The sequence below is a fragment of the Aptenodytes patagonicus genome, chromosome 2 (genome assembly GCF_965638725.1).
Source record: "Aptenodytes patagonicus chromosome 2, bAptPat1.pri.cur, whole genome shotgun sequence".
Classification (NCBI taxonomy): Eukaryota; Metazoa; Chordata; class Aves; order Sphenisciformes; family Spheniscidae; genus Aptenodytes; species Aptenodytes patagonicus.
This window is the reverse complement of record NC_134950.1, coordinates 45,336,309-45,357,652: the sequence shown is the minus strand read 5'-3', so window position 1 is coordinate 45,357,652 and position 21,344 is coordinate 45,336,309. Positions and strand designations below refer to the sequence as shown.

At 40.2% G+C, this 21,344-nt stretch overlaps 1 protein-coding gene across 2 annotated transcripts in view; it reads right to left on the bottom strand.

The window, feature by feature from the left end:
* ST18 (ST18 C2H2C-type zinc finger transcription factor) overlaps nucleotides 1-21,344 on the bottom strand; it is a 173,632-nt gene that overhangs the window by 19,130 nt on the left and 133,158 nt on the right. For both annotated transcript variants that reach the window (XM_076329720.1, XM_076329721.1), the window contains exons 10-12: nucleotides 19,267-19,478; nucleotides 10,416-10,661; nucleotides 4,880-4,995 (exon numbers count right to left, since the gene is read on the bottom strand). In XM_076329720.1, the coding sequence (XP_076185835.1) occupies nucleotides 4,880-4,995; nucleotides 10,416-10,661; nucleotides 19,267-19,478 (574 nt within the window). The remainder of the gene's footprint in view (nucleotides 1-4,879; nucleotides 4,996-10,415; nucleotides 10,662-19,266; nucleotides 19,479-21,344) is intronic.

The following is a 21,344-nucleotide window of genomic DNA, read 5'->3' as shown; positions in this document are numbered from 1 at the left end:
CGAGGCCCACTATACTCCAACTGAAAAAGAGATATTGGCAGCATATGAAGAGGTTTGAGCTGCTTCGGAAGTGATCGGCACTGAAGCACAGCTCCTCCTGGCACCCCGACTGCCGGTGCTGGGCTGGATGTTCAGAGGGAGGGTCCCCTGTACACTTCATACAACTGATGCTACATGGAGTAAGTGGGTCACACTGATCACACAATGGACTTGAAGAGGAAAACCCAGTTGCCCAAGAATTTTGGAAGTGATCATGGATTGGCCAGAAGGCAAACATTTCGGAATATCGCCAGAGGAGGAGGTGACGCATGCTGAGGAGGCCCCACTGTGTAATAAACTACCAGAAAATGAGAAGCAATATGCCCTGTTCACTGATGGGTCCTGTCGTCTTGTGGGAAAGCATCGGAGGTGGAGGGCTGCTGTATGGAATACTATACGACAAGTCGCAGAAACTGCTGAAAGAGAAGGTGCACCAAGTCAGTTTGAAGAGGTGAAAGCCATCCAGCTGGCTTTGGATATTGCTGAATGAGAAAAATGGCTGGTACTTTATCTCTATACTGACTCATGGATGGTGGCAAGTGCTGTGTGGGGGTGCTTGCAGCAATGGAAGAAGAGCAACTGGCAGTGCAGAGGCAAACCCATCTGGGCTGCCACATTGTGGCAAGATATTGCTGCCCAGGTAGAGAAGCTGGTTGTAAAAGTCCGTCACGTAGATGCTCATGTACCCAAGTCGGGCCACTGAAGAACATCAAAACAACCAGCAGGTGGATCAGGCTGCTAAGATTGAAGTGGCTCAGGTGGATCTGGACTGGCAACATAAGGGTGAATTATTTATAGCTCCGTGGGCCCGTGACACCTCAGGCCATCAAGGAAGAGATGCAACATACAGATGGGCTCGTGATCGAGGGGTGGACTTGACCATGGACACTATTGCACAGGTTATCCATGAATGTGAAACATGCACTGCGATCAAGCAATCCAAGTGGTTAAAGTCTCTCTGGTATGGAGGACAATGGCTGAAACATAAATATGGGGAGGCCTGGCAGATCGATTATATCACACTCCCACAAACCCGCCAAGGCAAGCACCATGTTCTTACAATGGTGGAGGCAACCACCAGATGGCTGGAAACATATCCCGTGCCCCATGCCACCGCCCGGAACACTATCCTGGGCCTTGAAAAGCAAGCCCTATGGCGACATGGCACCCCAGAAAGAATTGAGTCAGACAATGGGACTCATTTCCGAAACAACCTCATAGACACCTGGGCCAAAGAGCACGGCATTGAGTGGGTGTATCACATCCCCTATCATGCACCAGCCTCTGGGAAAATTGAACGATACAATGGACTGTTAAAGACTACGCTGAGAGCAATGGGTGGCGGGACGTTCAAACATTGGGACACACATTTAGCAAAAGCCACCTGGTTAGTCAACACTAGGGGATCTGCCAATCGAACTGGCCCTGCCCAATCAAAACTTTTATGTACTGTAGAAGGGGATAAAGTCCCTGTAGTGCACATAAGAAATATGCTGGGGAAGACAGTCTGGGTTATTCCTTCCTCGGGCAAAGGCAAACCCATCCGTGGGATTGCTTTTGCTCAAGGACCTGGGTGCACTTGGTGGGTGATGCAGAAGGATGGGGAAGTCCGATGTGTACCTCAAGGGGATTTGATTTTGGATGAAAATAGCTAATAAATTAAATTGTATGATGTTAATTGCTATATAATACTGTATATCATCACTTCTGTGGTGGCTGTATGCCATATCAATGGTATTACAGTAAGAATCACCCAGTTGAATGAAGAATGAACTTTGATGAAACTGAGCAAAGTGCAGTGATGATAGAACCAAAACTGGTTTCAGCATGCAACAATCCAACACCACACACCACCTCTCCTGCCCTGAAGGACTGTTATGACAGATGGAGCCCAAAGTCATGGACTAAATGAACTCAACGAACATTTTATAGGGATGGCCCGTAGACTAAGGGAACGATATCTGTGTGCATATATCAAAAGACAGGAAAAGTGGTGGTGATTAATTGGAATGTATTGGAAAGCGTGGGACCTGAGCATGACGTAGATGGTACAGAATAACGGGTGGATACTGTCCTGGTTTCAGCTGGGATAGAGTTAATTTTCTTCCTGGTAGCTGGTACAGTGCTGTGTTTTGGATTTAGGAGGAGAACAATGTTAATAACACACTGATGTTTTAGTTGTTGCTAAGCAGTGCTTACACTAGTCAAGGACTTTTCAGCGTCCCATGCTCTACCGACTGAGAAGGCTGGAGGTGCACAAGAAGCTGGGAGGGGGCACAGCCAGGACAGCTGACCCAGACTGGCCAAAGGGACATTCCATACCATGTGACGTCATGCTCAGTACATAAACTGGGGGAAAGCTGGCCGGGGGACCACCGCTCAGGGACTGGCTGGTCATTGGTTGGCGGGTGGTGAGCAATTGCATTGTGCATCACTTGCTTTGTATATTCTATTATTATTATTATTATTTTATTTTATTTCAATTATTAAACTGTTCTTATCTCAACTCATGAGTTTTCTCACTTTTACTTTTCCAATTGGTTTCCCCATCCCACCAGGGGTGCATGAGCAAGCGGCTGTGTGGTGCTCAGTCACCAGCTGGGATTAAACCATGACAGTGGTGTACATTTAGCACAACAAATATGTCCCTTGATGTTTGACCTGCAGAAGATGTTATAGCTTCTGTTTTTCCTCAGCCCTTCTTCAGTCATAGCACTGACCTCATTTATCAATTGGGATACAGTCCTCTGTAAGAGGGCAAAGATATCAAGGAATGCGATTTGTGCATAGAGGGGGAGGGGTAGGTGAATTGAGTATACCTTTCTACAGTATTTTACACTAACACCAACCCTTCAGAGTCACCTTATAAAGGGCTGTGTCTTCTTTCACTGGGCCCATGGATAAGAAAAGCAAGTAGAAACTGTACAAAAACTTTTAGCTGGTGCTCCATAGTAATGAGTAAGGGGTACCAAGATCATCACCTGGCTATTTTCTCTGAGCTGGCAGAGTGCTAGGAACTTTCAAATCTGTAAAGAAGCCTTAGGAAGACATCAGCCTCATTTTCACAGCCCAGTTCAACCTGAACAATGTAGTTATGGGCAAGAGAATTAACATGGCAAAATAGAAAGCACATGCTAGGAGGTGGTATTTATAAATTAGTTCACTGCAACTGAGCTAACTATGTCAGAAATTTTTTTTCTGCAAGTGCTTATGTTATTTTAAAAACTTCCTCATGATGGAGCCACCTGTATTGAATTGTTCTGTACAAGTTCTGAGCTCAGTGGGATCATAGAAATGCAGTCTGTTCCCTATATTACCTATAGATTCTTCTGATAAATTGAAACTATTTCTTATTTAATTTTCTGGACAGTTACTTTTTATATACCTGTTCCTACTCACTGTTTGAAAATAATACAGTAAAACCACTGTGAGCTGATCATTGCCCTTATAAATACTCTGGGAAGTATTATTTAGGAGAGTAGAAAAGTATTGCACAGACATCTCAAAACAGGTCAATATCACAAAGGAATAAATGTTACAAAAGAAAAGCCATTAGTCTTCAGCAAATAAACTCTCAGTGATTTTTGTATGCATTTGTTTTAGAAGAGGCAAAACAAACCTGACCTGTAGCAATTTAGGTCATGAACTACAACTGCAGATACAATGTGGAGAGTAGACGACATGCAGACTGCACGGCATGAGGGGAAAGAATCACTCTTCACAGCAGCTTGCCCCAGGGAAATGTAATTTCTACAGACAGAGGCGGATCTAACTGATTCAGTGCCACTGAAACTGGGGAGCAGTACACAAGGTGACAGGATGCGACTCATTTATTTATGGGTGAGCTTGCAGTGATACGTTGTGGGCTAGCATCACTAAACGATACAGAGTGCACTTGTCCAAAGAGACCTACACTGGTTTGGGACAGAAAGAAAAGTGGTGTAAATGATTGCTAAGTCCTAGTAGACTATTACAGTGAAAACACTCTATTGATATCAAAATGGTGTTGGCGTGAATCCAAAGGGCTTTGGTGAAGAGCCTAGATGAGATTTTAAAAAGTGACTGGTGTTATGAGCTGTTTGGGACAATTTTACTGAAAGGATTCTAAACTGAAACAAGCTGTTGCATGCAGAAGGATTTAATGGAATTATTGTGTTTTCTTTTCAGTTTTAGATAGTAAAGTTTTGGAGCTTAAGAGAGAGCAAGCGAGTCTCTGTACTTGGGAAAAGAGGATATTAGCCTATTCTCCCAGAGCGTGAATTTGTGCATCCACTGGATTTTCAGCAGGACAGAATAACTGCTTTGAAGGAAGCAGATGAAGGACTTAAACATAGATTTTGTACAGGTTGGAAAACCCTGGGGCAGCTCCTGTCTTGTGTTTTGTCTTTTTGTGAACTTTGCGTGTTTCCTATCTGAGAAATCCCCAGCACTTCTCCGCAAACTCTCAACAGTGGATCTATAACGACGATTGCCCAAATAAAGTTTATTTAATTATGTAAGCATTAGCACAGCCACTCTGTAGCACACTACAAAACCATGTATTTCGTAGAAGGAGCTGTTGCCCGTTTGTTACCTATCTATCTGAGGAATAAGGAGTGATACCCAGTATAATATGTCATGAATATGTTGAGACCTCCAGGCCTATCCTGGCTTGTCTCAGTTCCAAACCTCATGCCTACCCAGTTGCATAGTCAGAACAGGGCACTAACTACCTGCAGTGAGCTGTCATGCAAGTCTCCCTGCTCAGCTCCTGCAAATCTAATCCAAACCAGCACTCAGAACAACGCCGTAGTCAGTCTTTAACAGAGCAGAAGAAAACATGGCATTTTTTGTGACTCACGTGATGAGTTCCTTTTTGAGATCTCTTGAATGGAGCTTGGGTTTAGGACTTGGTATGGAAACATCTCCTGGATACTTCTTTTCCTCCATGTTTTCTGAAGAGCTCACTGGATCTTTCTGAAATATTAGATGAGAATGTGACAAAAGAAAGGTTTTTCTCTTCAAGGCCTCCCACATATACAACAAGCAACTTCCTCTGGCAAGAAGAGAATCGCTTGGAAAACATTAAAAAAAAAAAAGTCTTAAGAAATGATGGAGAGAGATGAAGAAAGTTTAGTATATCACAATTTCAGGATCTCATAGGTAGACTTTTATAAATGTTGAACTGTACAATTGTGAAAGTATTTCTGAAGGCGGATGCTGTTTTAAGCTGTACATAGGGAAAATTTGGTCTAGATTTATAAAATGGTGATAAAGACCAAAGAAAAATACACAGCGAAAATAAACAGCTGTTGAATATATAGAGCCAGACAAGACTTCAGCAAGTATGTTCTTGTTTTTTCTGTGCAAGTACATCACTGAGTTTTGTAAACAGTTGAAGTGAATACCATTGTACTGTGAATTACAAAATAACAATCATAAATTAAAAAAAAAAATTACATAAACATATGTAAACGCAAAGCTTTTTAGAATTGAATGACTTGTTATCTTATTCAAAGAGCAGATTCTTGTTAAAATAAAAAACATAAGAACAAAACTGCTTTGAAATTTTCTTAGTAGCAGGCTGCGAAGGGTAGTTCTTGATTTCTACTATTTGTAGATTAATCACTGCTACAGTGCTGTTTGATGGGTGGTATGGACCATGAGTATTTAGTCCCCTGGGAAGGTATTTTGGAAATCTGGAGTCCTGAAAGGAAATTACATTTTTATTTTCTGGAAAATCTTCTTTGATCACTTCAAAACAGCTTGGTTTATACTGTTTGACAATTAATGCCTTCAATTATTATTATTTTTATGAAGGATAAGTATTTCTTTTCTGGAGGGATGCTCTGTGGGTATTGTATCATTCAAGAATTCTCCAAAGCCCATAGCATCAATTATCAAATCTGTATTAATCCCTTCTGGGACTTCATGTTGCTTTTGTGACTCCGTTCCAATACTCAGGTAGGTATCGCCCAGAGATTACCGTCTGTAGGAGCAGAAACTGCTGCCTGTGGTTGAGGGGAGAAGCTCCCAGCTCCTGCTAAACTCACGGGGCTGGTGCCATAGATGCTCTGGGCTTGTGCAGCTGACGAACATGCCAGGACAGAGGGGCAGGGATGTCTGCAGAGCTGTTAACACAGAGCGGAGGGCTGAGGAGAATCTGGACTGAAAATGGAGATTCTGCCTAACGGGACTTGTAAGCTCTGCGGGGGTGTTTCTTCTGATAAAGCTTCCATATGGTCCTCAATTCTGGCAGCTCATCTTTGCCTGTTTGGAGACTGGATCCTCAACATGACTTCCTTCTGCTTTCTGGTACTGGCTACCTACTGCCTACTGAAACTCACACTACACATACATATAGAAACTGTGCCATATTATTGCTATATCAATTACTACTGATTTTTGCAACCACATTTGTGGGGTTAGTTTGTCTCAGAATAATCTCATCTGCTACAAATATAGAAAGCAAAAATACATATATGCAGCTTTTCTAAACACTCTTTCATAGTAATTATCGAGTAATTATTTTAAATAAAAAAACCAACCCTGATATATTTCAGGCTTTTAGAATTTTATTTCTAAAGGAAAACTTCAGATAAGGAGTAATAGTAAAATTAAAACCAGTGATAGGTATTGTTAAAATGTTAATACAGAAATAATAAATAGTTGAAAGTCCTCCAAACATCAAAATGAAAATGCTAAAAACCAAAAGTGGAAAAATGAATGCCAGCTTTGTTCAAGATTCAAGAAACCTCAAAGACAGTTTTCCAACATTGAGTTAAATCTTGGTTCTAGTGGCATATGGGGGTGTTTTTGCCACTGCAATCTGCAGAATGGGGATTCTAGTTCCTGACTCTCTCTGTCCACAAGTTCTCACCTGCTTTTCTTATATACACGTAAATGCAAGCTCCTACAGGGATCATCACCAGTGGAAGTCACTGTAAAATCAAAAGCTTCCAAAAGAAGCAACAAAATGGTGGACCCTCTGTTGCCAGCTGCATGGGGTCAGATGTCAAAATAACTTCAAAAAACACAGGTAAGGTGGTTTCCATTTAATGTAATGGAGATTGAAGAAGGCTGGTTTATCAGTTTTCTCTCTGTCAGCTAATTCTGATAGGCTACATCTGTATCACTGAACTGAGGACCAATGCTGTGTTTCTAAAAATTTAGTGCATGCCTTGGCTGCGTCCTAACTGTATCGAGAACAGGCACACATCAGCCTCTTCCACTTCTTGTCAAAGGTCCGACGGAGAGGAGCCTGGAGTAGAGGGTGGTGGAAAGAAAGACCACTCTGGCACTCCACTGGGATCCTGAGCTGTGTGAGGTACCTCAGGATGCATCTGCAGCAAACAAGAGTAGCTGTAACTGTTCGTGCTGCAGGGTTTATTAACATTTTCATATATATAGCTTGTGTTCTTTATCTAAGATGAAAGATGTCCCTTGATCTTTTGCTGGTGATGGACCAGAAACTTGTGTGTGTGAGTTATTCATCATGTCACTGTCTGCACAGAGAGGACTGATTGAGAATTATGTATATAAAGGCTTGACAAAATACTACAGCATTGCAGTCCACAGCTTCATTTAATGATGTTTCCCTGAATCATTTAACAAAAATAAGATTGCAGGATGAAGGTTGACAGAGTACGTCTACAGCCACCAGCATAACTGATACCAGAGGGTTTAGAATTGCAGCATTTTCATTTTCTATCTTTGAAATAATTTTTTTTTCAAATCTTAATTATGAATTTCCTGAATTGACTTATTAAGATTTGTAATTTTTTTAAACCAATAGCTATACACACACATACATACACAAACACCTACAATTTCATAGTAACTGCTCTTTTGAAAAAGAAAAAAATCTAATAAGGAGCAAAGTGGGAATACAGCTTGTTTCCTAGTTAACATCCATTAGTATATTTCCCAGGAATGAGGGTGACATATGGACATTTAAACAAGTGATTTCTCCAGCATTGTCTTAGCACCTTGTGGAACACTTGGTATTATTCAAGCAACATGAAATCTTCAGATGTGTAGAAGCTGCAAAAGGAAGACAGTGCAAAGGGAATGCAGACAGAAGAATACTGAAACTCTGCCTTTCTAGGACCTCACATCAGTACATGTGGCCCAAAAGGAGCTGCATCTGTCTGAAACAAGTAGGTCAGACCTAAAGACCAAATATTTTTTGGTCCTCTGCACTTAGGACTGAGTGCAGAGCATCATGCCTTGGCTTGTGTGCTTCTCCAGCAATTTAGCTTTAGAGGGAGAGAGAATCCTTTAGGAAAACACCTTTAGCACTTCCCACTTTTTGGTCTGTTAGGTGATGATCATCGCAGCTAGTCAAGTCCAATCATATGTATAATTTTTCCTTTCCCATTTGAACGGATTTATAGCTAAATGCTATCAAAATTCTGAAGAATTCCAGACTAAAAGGAAAATCAGAAGCAGCCCAATCGTCCAAACACTACTTATTTCTGCAAAGAGCATGTGTGTATTCACGCATGCACACTACAGAAAGCAAGCAAGCAATGAAACTCCATTAATGTACAGATGGAAGTTTATATTGATTTCAGCAAAGACCAGAACATAATGGTAACATGAATAACAGATAATAGCATCTGGCACTTTTAACATTTTTAAGCCCTGAAATCTTTGGAGAACTGACAGTTGAACTAACTGACAGCTCTAGTTATTTCTCGGCGCTTTCCTTTTGGAGAGATTTTGAGCTTTTTCCAAATTCAGAATTTTTTTTTTAAGGGGGCATCTGGACAGGCTATTTCAGTGAGAGAGAGACAGACAATATTTTCTGGAAATTACCACCAAAATTAAGCAACTGTTGTGCATATGAACCAGTTAACAATGAATTAGAAATAGATATAATCAGTCATTTTCTTTGCATAAGGATAACTGCCAGTCTTCGATGTACAAAACAAAGCCTCTGGCCCCGAGATCACTGGACATGTCAATGCTCCCTGGGATGGCAAGAGCTCACAGCAGAGGTCTGGGGCCAGATCCTTGATCAGGGACAAACTGCACAGTGTCAAAGCACTGCATGCAAGAGGCAAGAGTGCCTGAATGTGGATCTTCATGTCCTGTCGGGTAGTCTGCTGATGCCTCCAGCTCCCTGTAAGGGAGAAGGAAGCAGCCAGCCACCCATTGAGGCCTTCTGAAAGTCGAGCAGGCATTGCGGGGGGACACGGAGGTGCTCCTGCTCTTTCGCTGAGCTGTGGTGGCAGCAGGGAGGAGGAGCAGCAGGACAGGCCCCTTGCCAAGTCTGCGACACCAATTGATCCCCTGCAGCAAGGCAGTTCTCTCAAAGCTGGATGTGCTTGCACATTATGCGGCATGAATGGGGAAGAGCCTGAGCCCTCAGCCTACCGCCTCGTGTCAAACCCACTCCAAAACCCTGATACAGGGATCATGCTCTCATTGCTGAGGTAAGGAGCATCATCAGCCCCACAAAAGTGACTGCAAAGTGCTCTTCAAGACAACCCAGCCTCCAAGAATTGATCTACCGTTGTGCAAACTGTCTCAGAGGTATCATTGTGACAGGTCTCTACCCAGTGCTGACAGATTTTTTTCTTCACACAACAGAACTATCTTTTATTTCCAGGTATTTTTGGAATTGGAGGCCTGGATGTCCTAACCTCAACCCGAAATAGATTTACGCCTGTAAATGTCTTCTTGAAGTGCCAATTTTGATATTTGAATGAAAGATAATTTTGTAATAAATATAATGTTCAAATGCTATTATTTGATATATAAAACCAAATGGGGAGGAAACATATTTTAAGCTGAATAAAAACTCCAAATTGGGACGTCTTTTTTTCTGCTTCAGAAACCTATCACTCAGGCTTGTCTACATTAATTACCAGGATTTTATCTAATTAGCCTTTAAAGGTGCTGATGGTCCCTTCCTGATTTAAGAAAAATGCAAGCAATCCATATTCTGACAGCCAGGCTCAAAAGAAAAAATTACTTTCATGTTTCAGCATGAAAAAACTGTTTGTTTTTTTTTTTTTTTTGAGTGGTCCCTAGGTCATTTGGGTGTATGCGCTACAGGACTGAGCCATTAGGAAGAAAATTTAAAAAACCTTCTGTAATTGTGGGTCATTTTGATTTCCTTACCTTAAAGCCTTATAGGCATTCACAACCCATACTGAAATCAACAGCTGTTGTTTTCAGCCTCTGAAGAGGTCTGAGGGCAAGATTTTTCAAAGCGAGTAGTGTTTTTTTATGCCACATCTGAGAGGGCATTAAAGCCAACTCAATGTTCACAAACCTCTACCTGTACAAATCGGTTCCCTTTAAACTGCACTGGATTGGCCATCCCAAAGACCATCATATGGCCACTCATCCAAGGGAAAAAGTCACTCAGAAACTGAAAAAAATACCTCTTTTTCTTCTTCTTTTCTGCCATGGGTCTTGCTGTAGTTGATTGGTGTATCCCAGCCTTCCTGTTCACAAAGAGCCTGGTAGAAGGCTGCATTTACCAGGATGCTGCTTGTTTTGAAAGGAGAAGAGGAAGGAGTGGGAAGTGCTGTGCTGGAAGAAGTGAGAGGCATAACTTTGTCTTGGCTTCGGTTCTTTTTCATGCTCAAATCCAGAGTGCCATTTTCATCCACTTCTATCTCAGCTCCCTGACATGCAACAGGAAACAGAGACATGTTTAGCTATGGACATGGTGAGGCTGCAACATAACCATGTGGTGCTTTTAAAGGATAAATATAAATGCACGCTTTTATTTAAATTTATCTGAATCTAAAACCAGCTTTTCGATTTATATCAGTTAATGTCCAACTCTTAGGCAGACTTAAGAGTAGCTTCAGTAATGGTATCCCTGCATCTCAGCTTAAACATAGTAAGCAGAATTTAAATAAGATGCCTTTAAATCATAACCTTTACACCCTAAATCTAGTTTTATTTAAAAAAAGTTTAGCTTTAAATCTTCTTGATCTTTTCACTCTTACAGAGAACTATGACCCCAATTCACAGTTAAAAGCATTAATGCATTGCTTAGGTCATCAACAGCATTACTATTACATATCCTCCCTTCCCCCCACACCCCGGAAATATTACAACATCTGCATCATGGGGGAGAGAAAAAGGGGGGAAGAAATATGCCTAAAAGTAGCACAGTAGAAGAAATTTTCACTAGGGTTTTGTATATCACTCAAAATAACATTTTGCCTCAGTCATAGTTTGAGTAGGCCACTAAGGCACAAGTCTGCACCGAGACCATTAGACTGGGAGCCACAGGAGGATCTTTAGGAGGTTCTCCCTTATGGAGACCTTCAGCATGAGTTAACAAAGCCTTTGCTACCTGGGAAGTACAGTAAAGAGCAGCCTCTGATTGCAAGGGTGTGTGCAGTTTGGGGAGAGACCCAACTTCTCTTTCCAGGCTGGGAGAAGCTCTCAGAGCAGGTTCTGCTCACAAGTGCTGCTCAGCTGTACAAGAAGAACAAGGGAAGGAAAGCTCACTGTTCTGCCTTACCCTGTCTGACCACAGAAAAAGAGTACAAATTCCTCTTCTTGGAGTGATGAAAATCTCCTGAAAGTGCAACTTACTAACAGAAGCAACAAAAAATTTTCCCTCATGCTCAATATGCAACACTGCATATTGACGTATTGTGTATATAGGGATGAGTATAAGACTAGTCCTTACTGTTGCCAACAATTACAGAAGTCAAGTAAGGGAAGAGGTGAAAGAGGTGGCTTCTGGAGGAGCACTTGGTAGTCTAGTTCTGTGTGTTGCCCTGAATAAGGTGGAAAACTTTCAAAGACTATAGAGATAAATAACAGCGTCATAGATCTACACATGCAGAATGTTGTAATTAACACTGCTCTGTGTCTTTCTGTTATTGTCATCACTACTATTTTTTATTTGCATCACCACAAAGCTCAGATACCACTTGGGAATTTGGGGCTAGATATGTTAGGTGCTGTATAACTGTAGGAGACAGTTGTATAAACCCAGATTGAGACTTCCTACCTTGAGTAATATAAAAGTAAACCCATAGCGTAAGTGAATCACCTAGATGCTCTGTTGTAAATGGAAAAGAGACAGGTATGTCCAGGGGGCAAGTTTTTCCATCTTTCTTAGACCTCTTCCTTAGGAATAGATGAGACATTGGCAGAAAGAGTTCCTTTCTCTTTCTTCCAATTAACTATTGCTGGAGCTTGACGATTAGTCAACCATTGAATGGTTAAAGATAGGGCAGTGAAACTTATCCTTGCTTGAGGGTCTTAAAAATAGTTGTGGTGAAACAGGGAGTTCTTCCCCTGTGCTGAAAGTGTGACATGGCCACCCCAGTTGGACTGAAGGCATAAGCTTTCTTCATGCAGCCTTGTCTTCTACCACTGCCAGCGGTGACTCATTTAAAGGTAAAATGCATCTGATGAAATCTTTTTAATCAGAAGGATTGGTTGGTAGAAGTTGAAAATTTAGGGCCCAGCGACTCTCCTCACTCAGTCATCCTGACTCCATTTTGTATCCATGAGCCTAAGACAGATGCCCACCTAGACTGAAGCACTACCAAGCCATCTGCTTGCCCCTGGTTCAGAAACTCAGGCACCTTTTATGTTTGCTTCTCCTGCATAGCAAAGTTCACATTTTCAATCATACAGCTTAAAGAGAGAGATGTTTTATTATATTTATGGGAAGTAAATACACTTCTAATATGTTCGTACTAAGACGCTTTGGTTATATCTTTCTGCCCCTTTTTAGTAAATAGTTTAATCTCCTGTGATAGTTTTAAGCCCTGAATTTGACAGTGCAGCTTATCCTGGATAATAACTTAGTAACCACACATCTTATGCCATCTGTATAATATCAAATACATTTTTATACCAGCATTAATAAACCTTAGTTACAAAAATTCAAGATATTAACTATATCAATGCCAAGCGCACACTCCAGGATCTAACAATATAGCTCTGCCATGATCGCCCCAGTGATTTTTGGCTTCATAGTTGATATGTAACTATAGCAATGAAACAGAGCTACAGTAATCAAGTTTAATGACCAATGTAAAGTAAAATGCTAAATATTGTAGTTGCTGACATTTTTCATAATAAAAAAACTTGGGTTAAGTCTGCACAACCAACATTCACATAAAATTCCAGACCTCTGTGACAGATGGCTTAGGAAAGGAAGCCATGTGACTGGGCTGCAGTAGTTTTATAGTGCAAAACCCATAAATAGTGCAGATTCTCTGTCACTGACAAAATATCAACTACTCAGAAGGCAACAGCGACAACAAAAAGGACCAAAAGCAATCAAGGTCCCCTCCTCGACGAAACTGTACGTAGAAAAATATCAGGAGATGTATTGTCTCTGAGAAACAGATACCATTAGGCACAACAAAGAGCTCTGGCTGATGAGCAGAACATTTACTAACACGGATATTTAAAGCTTCCTCAGCACTTTCCTCAAATTCACGTAGAAGTTGGGTTGTCCAACATGCACCTAATTCTGCTCAGGGAAGGCTGGGTTGTGTGTTTGTGAAGTAGCGTACAGATGGAGTTTAAGTGAGCTCACAGATGCACACAACAATTAAATATAGTCGTGGAAAAAATATCCCCTTTTGCCCATCACAGGATGGATCACACGTTTACAGCATGGCTTTTTATTCAGAATGGTATAAAAGAGCTATCACTTTGCTGCCTTCATAGCAAACTCCAAATGGCAAAGCAAAAAGAGAGGATAGTCAGAGATACTGCTCCAGTTTTCATTCCTACTCTCATCCCACCCTCCTCTCAATATGTCTCCTTTGCTTGTTTTACCACGTTTATTTTTACATTAATTTTAAAATGGAACTAAAAAGACAAAAATGGCAAATGGCAAAAAATGCTAGAGCAGTGCTATGACATGCTGACAGAAAGCGGCACTTACTATGCTTAGCTCAGACTTGTAAAGGCTGTGTTCTCCTCAGTGAAGGCAAGATCTTATTACTGTCAACTCCAGTGCATGTGTGAACAGGCCTATAGTTATCCATTTATCATGACATATTTAAAATATAGCTACCAAAACAATGTAAACTGTTCTGATTCTTCCTTAAAAATGTAAGCAAAATAAAAATGTAAATGTATCTTATTATTTCCTAACTTATATTAGTTTGCAGCTATATAAATCTTTGGAGCCTGATTTTGATCTTACTTACATTTACATTTACATTTACATTTACATTTACATTTACATTTACACTGTTGTAAACCAGGAAAAAATCCACTGAAGCAATGAAGAAAAATCAACGAGGGTGAGAGGATACACACGGTAATTAAATTCAGGTTACTCCTTATCTACTCCCACATCAGTGACGGTGTAATCACCCCCACAGGTTTTACAAGCAGCTGGAAAAAGGATTCCAGAATAAAAAATGAGAGAAAAATGACTGAAGCATATTTTCTTTATTCCAGGATCTATTAAGTGAAAAGATAATGTACAAGTAGTAGTCTACTATGACTATCCCTCTAAAATGAAGACTAATATAAATATGTAAACAAAAAAAATGGTCTCTATTCTCTTCAAGTGCTTTGTACTTTAAAGTCAAGCTTTTTCAGCCTCCTTTATTTTATGACGTAAATATTACAGAATATTTTCTAGTACATTATTAAGTCTTGTTCTTAGAACTGAACTACATCAGCTAGGACAATAAAGGATGTTGGTTTTTGTGATAAATTACTCCTGCATTTTTTCATATGCTTTTGGCCCATCTGATCACTCACAACATTTAATACTCTGCAGTGTGTCTCCAGTAACGATTACAAGTTAAGCTTTATCTCATAGCTGGATCAGAAAGAGTGAATTATTGTGTCTGCATGAATCTTATTTCAAACCTGTGACCTTAGGTAGATTGTATCATTACATATAAGGGGGTTTTACGTATTCTTTGGTTGGCATCAGCCATACAACTTAATACTAAGTAAGTCCAAAGAAACAACATTATCAGTGAGTTTGCATTCCCACCAGCAGTTCAGTCTGGTTTGGAAAGCTCAAAAGGGCTCTTCAGTTTTGGTACTGGGAGTAACTTTGGAACTAGTAACTTGCCATGTGTATGAATACTATTCTTAATGCAACTCCATCCAAAAGAGTACAATCTTTTCTATTCCCAGCCAATAAAAATACATACACATGGTCCTCAATTCTTCAGACTTAAATTTAAGCAATTGAGTTCTTCTGCAGCAAACTAAAATACTAATTTGGGTCAAAATAAAAAAAAATTGTAACTGCCCAGCAACATCTGAGACCCAAATGAAGTCACAATTTCAGCCCAGAGCAATTCTCAAATTAAAAAAAGCCAGCCAAGAATGTACTCAAGGAGCAATATGCACAGCAGTATAACAGGATGGTACCTAGTGATATTCTTGGCTGATTTTTCATCCTGTATTTAGTCTTTAAGGTATTTGGAATAAAGACTGCCTGACAAACGTGCTGACTACTAACTACATTATTGAAATAATTGATGTAATTATCACCATCATCAACATCCAAGAATGGAGAGATGACACAATTTTGTTCAAAAGCAGAATTTGAACTTTAAACATTTTTAGGAAGTGTCATTTTTGTTTTCTTTCAAGGCATAGCGCGCATACACCATTTTGTCTAAACAGGTGGGAAAAACACCAAAACAGTCAACAAAATGTTTGGCAAGCAGTAGCGATGAGGGTACAGATAAACTGTATTGCTTGCAGCTACCTCTGTGAGACATGAATGTAGTGAGGGCTGTAAACAGGGAAGGTCTCTGGATGTTATGATGATGTAGACCTTGCACTGTGCTAGAAACTGCAGGCTAAGCCTTCTAGGGGAGTCCTTCTGTTTACTTCAATGGGAGTTGAATGAAGCTACATAAGCTGCAAATCAAATGCAGACCAGGAGACTTGTTTGGGGAACAGACTGCGTGAGAATTGGCTGATCAGGATTATATTCAGGGGAACAGTTTACAACAGTCCCAGGTGTCTGCACCTGTGGGGTTGAATGGCTCAGACAATGTAATATTAACATGGCATTAATTACTTTTTAAAATAGCATCACCAAGTTATCTGATGACCTTAGTATTTTGTATGCAGCCGATAGATAATTCATGGAGAAAGCTTAGGATCCATTTTACTGCCCATTTCAGAATAAATTTATTCTTTAAATTGCTTAATTTATAAATTCAGAATTTTAATCTAGAAGTATTTGGCAGATCACCTTTGTACATTAGATCTCTTTGTGAAGTTTTGCTTACCAACAATGCTGCTAATGTGTAATCTGATTTCTCTACTCTCGCTACCCATCTCTCCCTTTTTTTGGCTTAGACCCTCCCTTTTGAACTAATATGTAGAGAACGTGAGATATATATCTGAAAACCCATTAAATCAATGAAATTTGGAACTGTGCTGTAAAAAATATTCACTTTTTCATTTAAGTGTTTTCTATATTTATGGAAAAGTGGTGAACATTCAAGGTAAAACATCCAACTCTTACTAAAAAATGGACAACATTCTGGAGGTCAAGAAATAAAATTTGAGAGACAGAAAGAAAAAAAAAAATTACTTCAGTAATACACTTGTGATAAACAATGTTTGGTGTTTTCCCCACCTGTTTAAGCCAGGCGACGTGCATGCCTTGAGCGAATACAAGAAAATGACACTTGCTTGAAATGTTTGAAGTTCAAGTTCTGCTTTTAAAACTTGGAAGCACAATATTTTTACAGCTCTGACAACTGTGTAACTTGCAAAGGATTTCCTGCAAGTCCAAGAAATCCTCTGCAGCCCCACTGGCCCTTGCTCTACCGCCACACTGCCTCCCACCTGCAAAGTGTCATGGCTTGGATTGCTGGAGGCTGCCTGATGCTCATATAAGAGCAAACACCTTTACAAGTCAGGAGCTTTGATCTGCTACAGTATGGACGATGCTAATCAGGTTGTCTTAGGCAAAGGAACAAAGGAACGTGGCAAAGGGCAGGGCTGAGAGGCCTGATACTATGGGGCTCTGAACACAGCCACCCCACACAGGTATTTTCAGACCTGGTGAACGTGTGTGCTATCAAGAGTAGAAAAAGGAAATCAACAACTCTGTAGTCATCTGTTGATGCTGCATTATTTGAGTCCAAATACTGATAAAGTCTCAAGAGATGTTTTTTATGATCTAAAAATATGTAAGATATTCTAACAGTTAAACATTTACCTTTGCGGCCAATACCAGCTACAAAACAATTCAGAAACATTGATAAATAGATAGTAGTCTCTTTTAAAACTAGCTTTACGTTTTGCTTCATATTTTAAAATAAGAAAGCATCTTCATTGAAGAGAGTCTAGAGATTTATTTCCACAATTTTTTTGTTTGAGTCCTGTATGATAAAAGTAATAAATAGCCAAAACCAAATAAAAATGGGTTTCGTGTGGTTTTGGCGACCAAATCTGTTTGGGGCTTACTTGCCTGTGTGCTGGCCAGAAGCTAATTCTGATTCTTGTGTCAGATGTTTTGTAGCAGTATGCCCTCCAGAAAGTCTGGCAAAAGTGGAGGCAGGCAGATAGCAAGGTATGCAGGTGATTTTCTTTTAGGCTGGATTCCTGGCTGTGAAAAAGCAGTAAGTTATGTGCCCCAAGTGTCCCTCCATATCGTTACTATTATGTTCACTTCCATTCAAACCTTCGCCATGATTTGGCAACTGTGAAGCAGGTACAGAGGAGAAAATCTTTGGGTTATGCCTGGTCCCTTTAGTGCTCTTCTCTGGCAAGAAGGTCTATTGCTGAGGTCAGCCAAAGGCTGCGGCAGCAATTTAATCCAGCCATTGGCATCAGTTTCCATTTCCCTGCTAGAAGAAGTCTCTATTGAAGACCGGTGGAAGGAGCTTTCTGAAGCATATAACAGGGATGGATCCGTCATCTGGAAAAGGTTCCATGAGCAATCTTCGGGACAGATAATGTCTGTGTTATGGGGGATGCGTGTGGACACACTCTAAAAAGTCTACTCTGGGGCATCTTGCAACATCGGTTTCAAGATCCAAGACTTCACAAGTGGAAATCAAAGGCAGCGAAGTAGGGGATACCACTCTGCAAAGGAGCAAGGCTTGGAATACCTAACAAGGTGTTATGCTGGTGGTAAAATAAGTGGTTCCCCTCAAAGAATAACAGCTAACCTCTTAGCAATGGTGGATGAAGGCCCAACCAAATTGTAAACCAACAGCTGTGGAAGCCACCTCTAACCAGACTGAGCCTGGTGTTACAATAGACAAGGTAGGGTGACACTGACTCGCAGAGAAATAGGTCATCTGTCTGTTGGAGCACATATGACTCAGAGTCCCACAGCAGAAACACACCTGCTACTTTGTGTTTTGATAAATATACCTCTTTTCACTCCCCAATGATTTCTTCTCAAGTTCTTCTAATGGCACCCTCTCATCTACACAGAGCTTTCAAAAGTTTAATTGCAGTGGAGTATGTCTGACTTTAATACAAATAATAAACAACAGTGTTCCCACAACCATGGTCATCAGAAGAAAATCTTGTCTATTTTCATCAGCAGTATAATACTATGTAATGGCACAGAAAATAAGGCTCATAGCTCACACAGTACCATTTGTAAATCATAAAGATCTGTGAGGAAACGCAGAGCAGAAACCAAAACATGAAAGCCACACAAACATCTACGATATTAGGCAGCTTTCCATTATGACAGACTTGCCCAGATTATCTATCTCCAAACGCTGTGGGCCTGATTCTCCTCTCTTGCCAGCAGAAAGGAGAATTTTACTAAAATCAGTTGTTATTTCCCTCCCTACACCTTGTCAAACTGTCATGAGCTCCAAAGACAACAGACTTAATAGGTGTAGTTCTGTTCCATTGCTAGCAAATATCACCTTGATTAATTACATGATTTTTTTTTTTTTTAATCAGCCTCCAAAATGATCGCTTATGGCAGGTTTCAGAGGGAGGAAAATTCCCTCTTTAAACAGATCTAACTCATTATCCACCACAGATTGTTGCTGGATTTCAAATATCCTTCTTTTTTCCTCCCAAAAAACTCCCCCCTTGTATTTAGGGCTCAATTATGAAAAGAGTACCGACGTAATCCCTGCTATTTATTTATTTTTATCAAAACTGGTCACTACATTACTGATTTTTTCTCTGTCTCTCTTCAAAAGAGCATGCAAACAGAAGCCTCCTTTTTGGGGATTTAATGCAGTCACTAACATGAAAGACAGTTTATTCGCACAGTTCAGTAGCTAGCACACCCTCCAGGTTCTTGGACTACCCTACCTTGGCAGACAGACTCTGTGGTTTGTTGGAGAGGATCTCTGCTGCTTCCCTGCAGCGGGTGGAAAGGTTCAGGATAGCAGCAGCTGCTGCTATGTGGGTGTCTTCACTACATTGACCGTAGCTATAAGAGTTGGCATGGCAAGGGCTCTGTGTGTGGGCGCTAGCACTAGGCAGTCGATTAGAAAATTTCACTGGATTTGAAAAATGCTTTGCTGTTGAAGAGAGATTTGATTAGCAATTGCACGTATGAGATTTTTCCCATTAAATAGTTTTGTTTCTCAGACTACAATTTCATACATTAAAATATTCAAAGAATACATTTAAAACAATCCATTTCCCATTGGCAGTAAGGGTTTGCTGTAAAAATGGCTTCAGAAACACGGTAATTTAATTTTTACCTGACAAATACACATCTTTCAACAAAGCACCTGAGGCTTTTACTCAGATTTTACTCATTCTTTACTCAGGCATTAAAAGCAATGGTGTCCAAGGAAAGACTGAACAAGCGTTAGCGTGTTATCCGTCGCGACCTGACAACACCGGTGGGCAAACACAATTGTAAATGTATCCTTATAAAGGCTTCTTCTTGGAGCTCTATTGTGTAAAAAAACAACAGTGACTTGTCCAGTCTTAGCTAAAACAACACTGCTTGCCCTACTTAAATGATTAAGTCTGTTATTTAAATAGCTTTGCCTATGTGAGTACGGAGAACAAGACCAGGCTCTTGAATGAACCGGAACAAACAGATAAGAACACTACCTGTTAGGAATAGTCAGTCCTGATTTTGTGGAAATTTTTAGAAATTTAAGTCTACCCTTTAATCAATTAAAAAAAATAATTACAATGAACCTTCAGAATAAAACTGATCTTAGCTCACCGTCTTATGTTGGCTATCATTTGGAATAACACACAGATTTACTAGGCACAAAGAGGTCAGCTGAGAATGAAAAATTAACAGGTGAACAGAAAAGCACTTTCACAGACAAAAGCGGTGTGTGTGGTTCTTTGTTTTCTGCTCCATCAGCAGGACTTACTCTAAAACAGGTAGAAAGAACTCTGCTCCCTGTTCTGGATTTTGGAGCTTGAGATGTCATTAACTGTTGCAGGGAAAACAGCACCATGATCTCAGGTTTTTAGTAAGCAATAATCGCTTCTTTTGACTGTAGCTCCCACAGTGTCCTACAAAGATAAACTAAGCAAAATCCAATTTCTCAGCCTACACCCAGATACACCAAGAACATTTCTGCGTATGGCCATCTGCTCACTCCACAAAGATCTGAGCCCCAAGGCACTGGATCCCTTTGGATGTAGAGCTTTGGCTGAGTGCATTTTAATGCCAAGACCTACACAAGACATTGATGAAATCATCTTTCCTCAAACTTGGGACGCTCTAAGACAAATGCTTGTTTGTGTGCACTGACTATAGCTGAATGCCGTATTCAGTTTTTCTAAGTACTGGAGGCATCTCAGTAGAGCAATACATAAAAGCCTCATGATTCAGTTCTCCCTTTCTCCAGTGCAAATGAAAAAGGATTTATCTACCCTGCTGTAAAACTGTAGCACAAGCAAGAGGGTCTACATTTTTAGCAGTTACTACAGCTAACTTCAAATTATATTTAAAGAGCAAAAAAGTGCATTTTCCATTACCCACCCTAAAAGATAAAAAAACAAAAAGCAGGCTATGAAGGGTGCATGTTTTGTTAACAAATCAAGTTTGTAAGTGCAGAATCCACAGAGGGCTAACGATGGGCTTTTGGCTAGCTACATATTTACATAGGACGCTGAACCAATCACTGCATCATCAGCTTCTTATTGCCAACTTTTGTATATCTGCATAGTTAAAGCACTCACCTGCGCTTTTATTTTCACCTTTCCATTAAAATAATAGCTGCACACTACAATCTTTGCAAGAACAACAGGCTGTGAACTTCAGCCCTGATATACATTATACATAAATTGCATATGTATGGATTTGCATTTGTATAAAAACATTTCAATCATTTTTTTCTTGAAATGAACCTGTGAAATAGACATACATCTGTGCAAAGAGACAGCTAATAGAGAATATTTCATTTTAC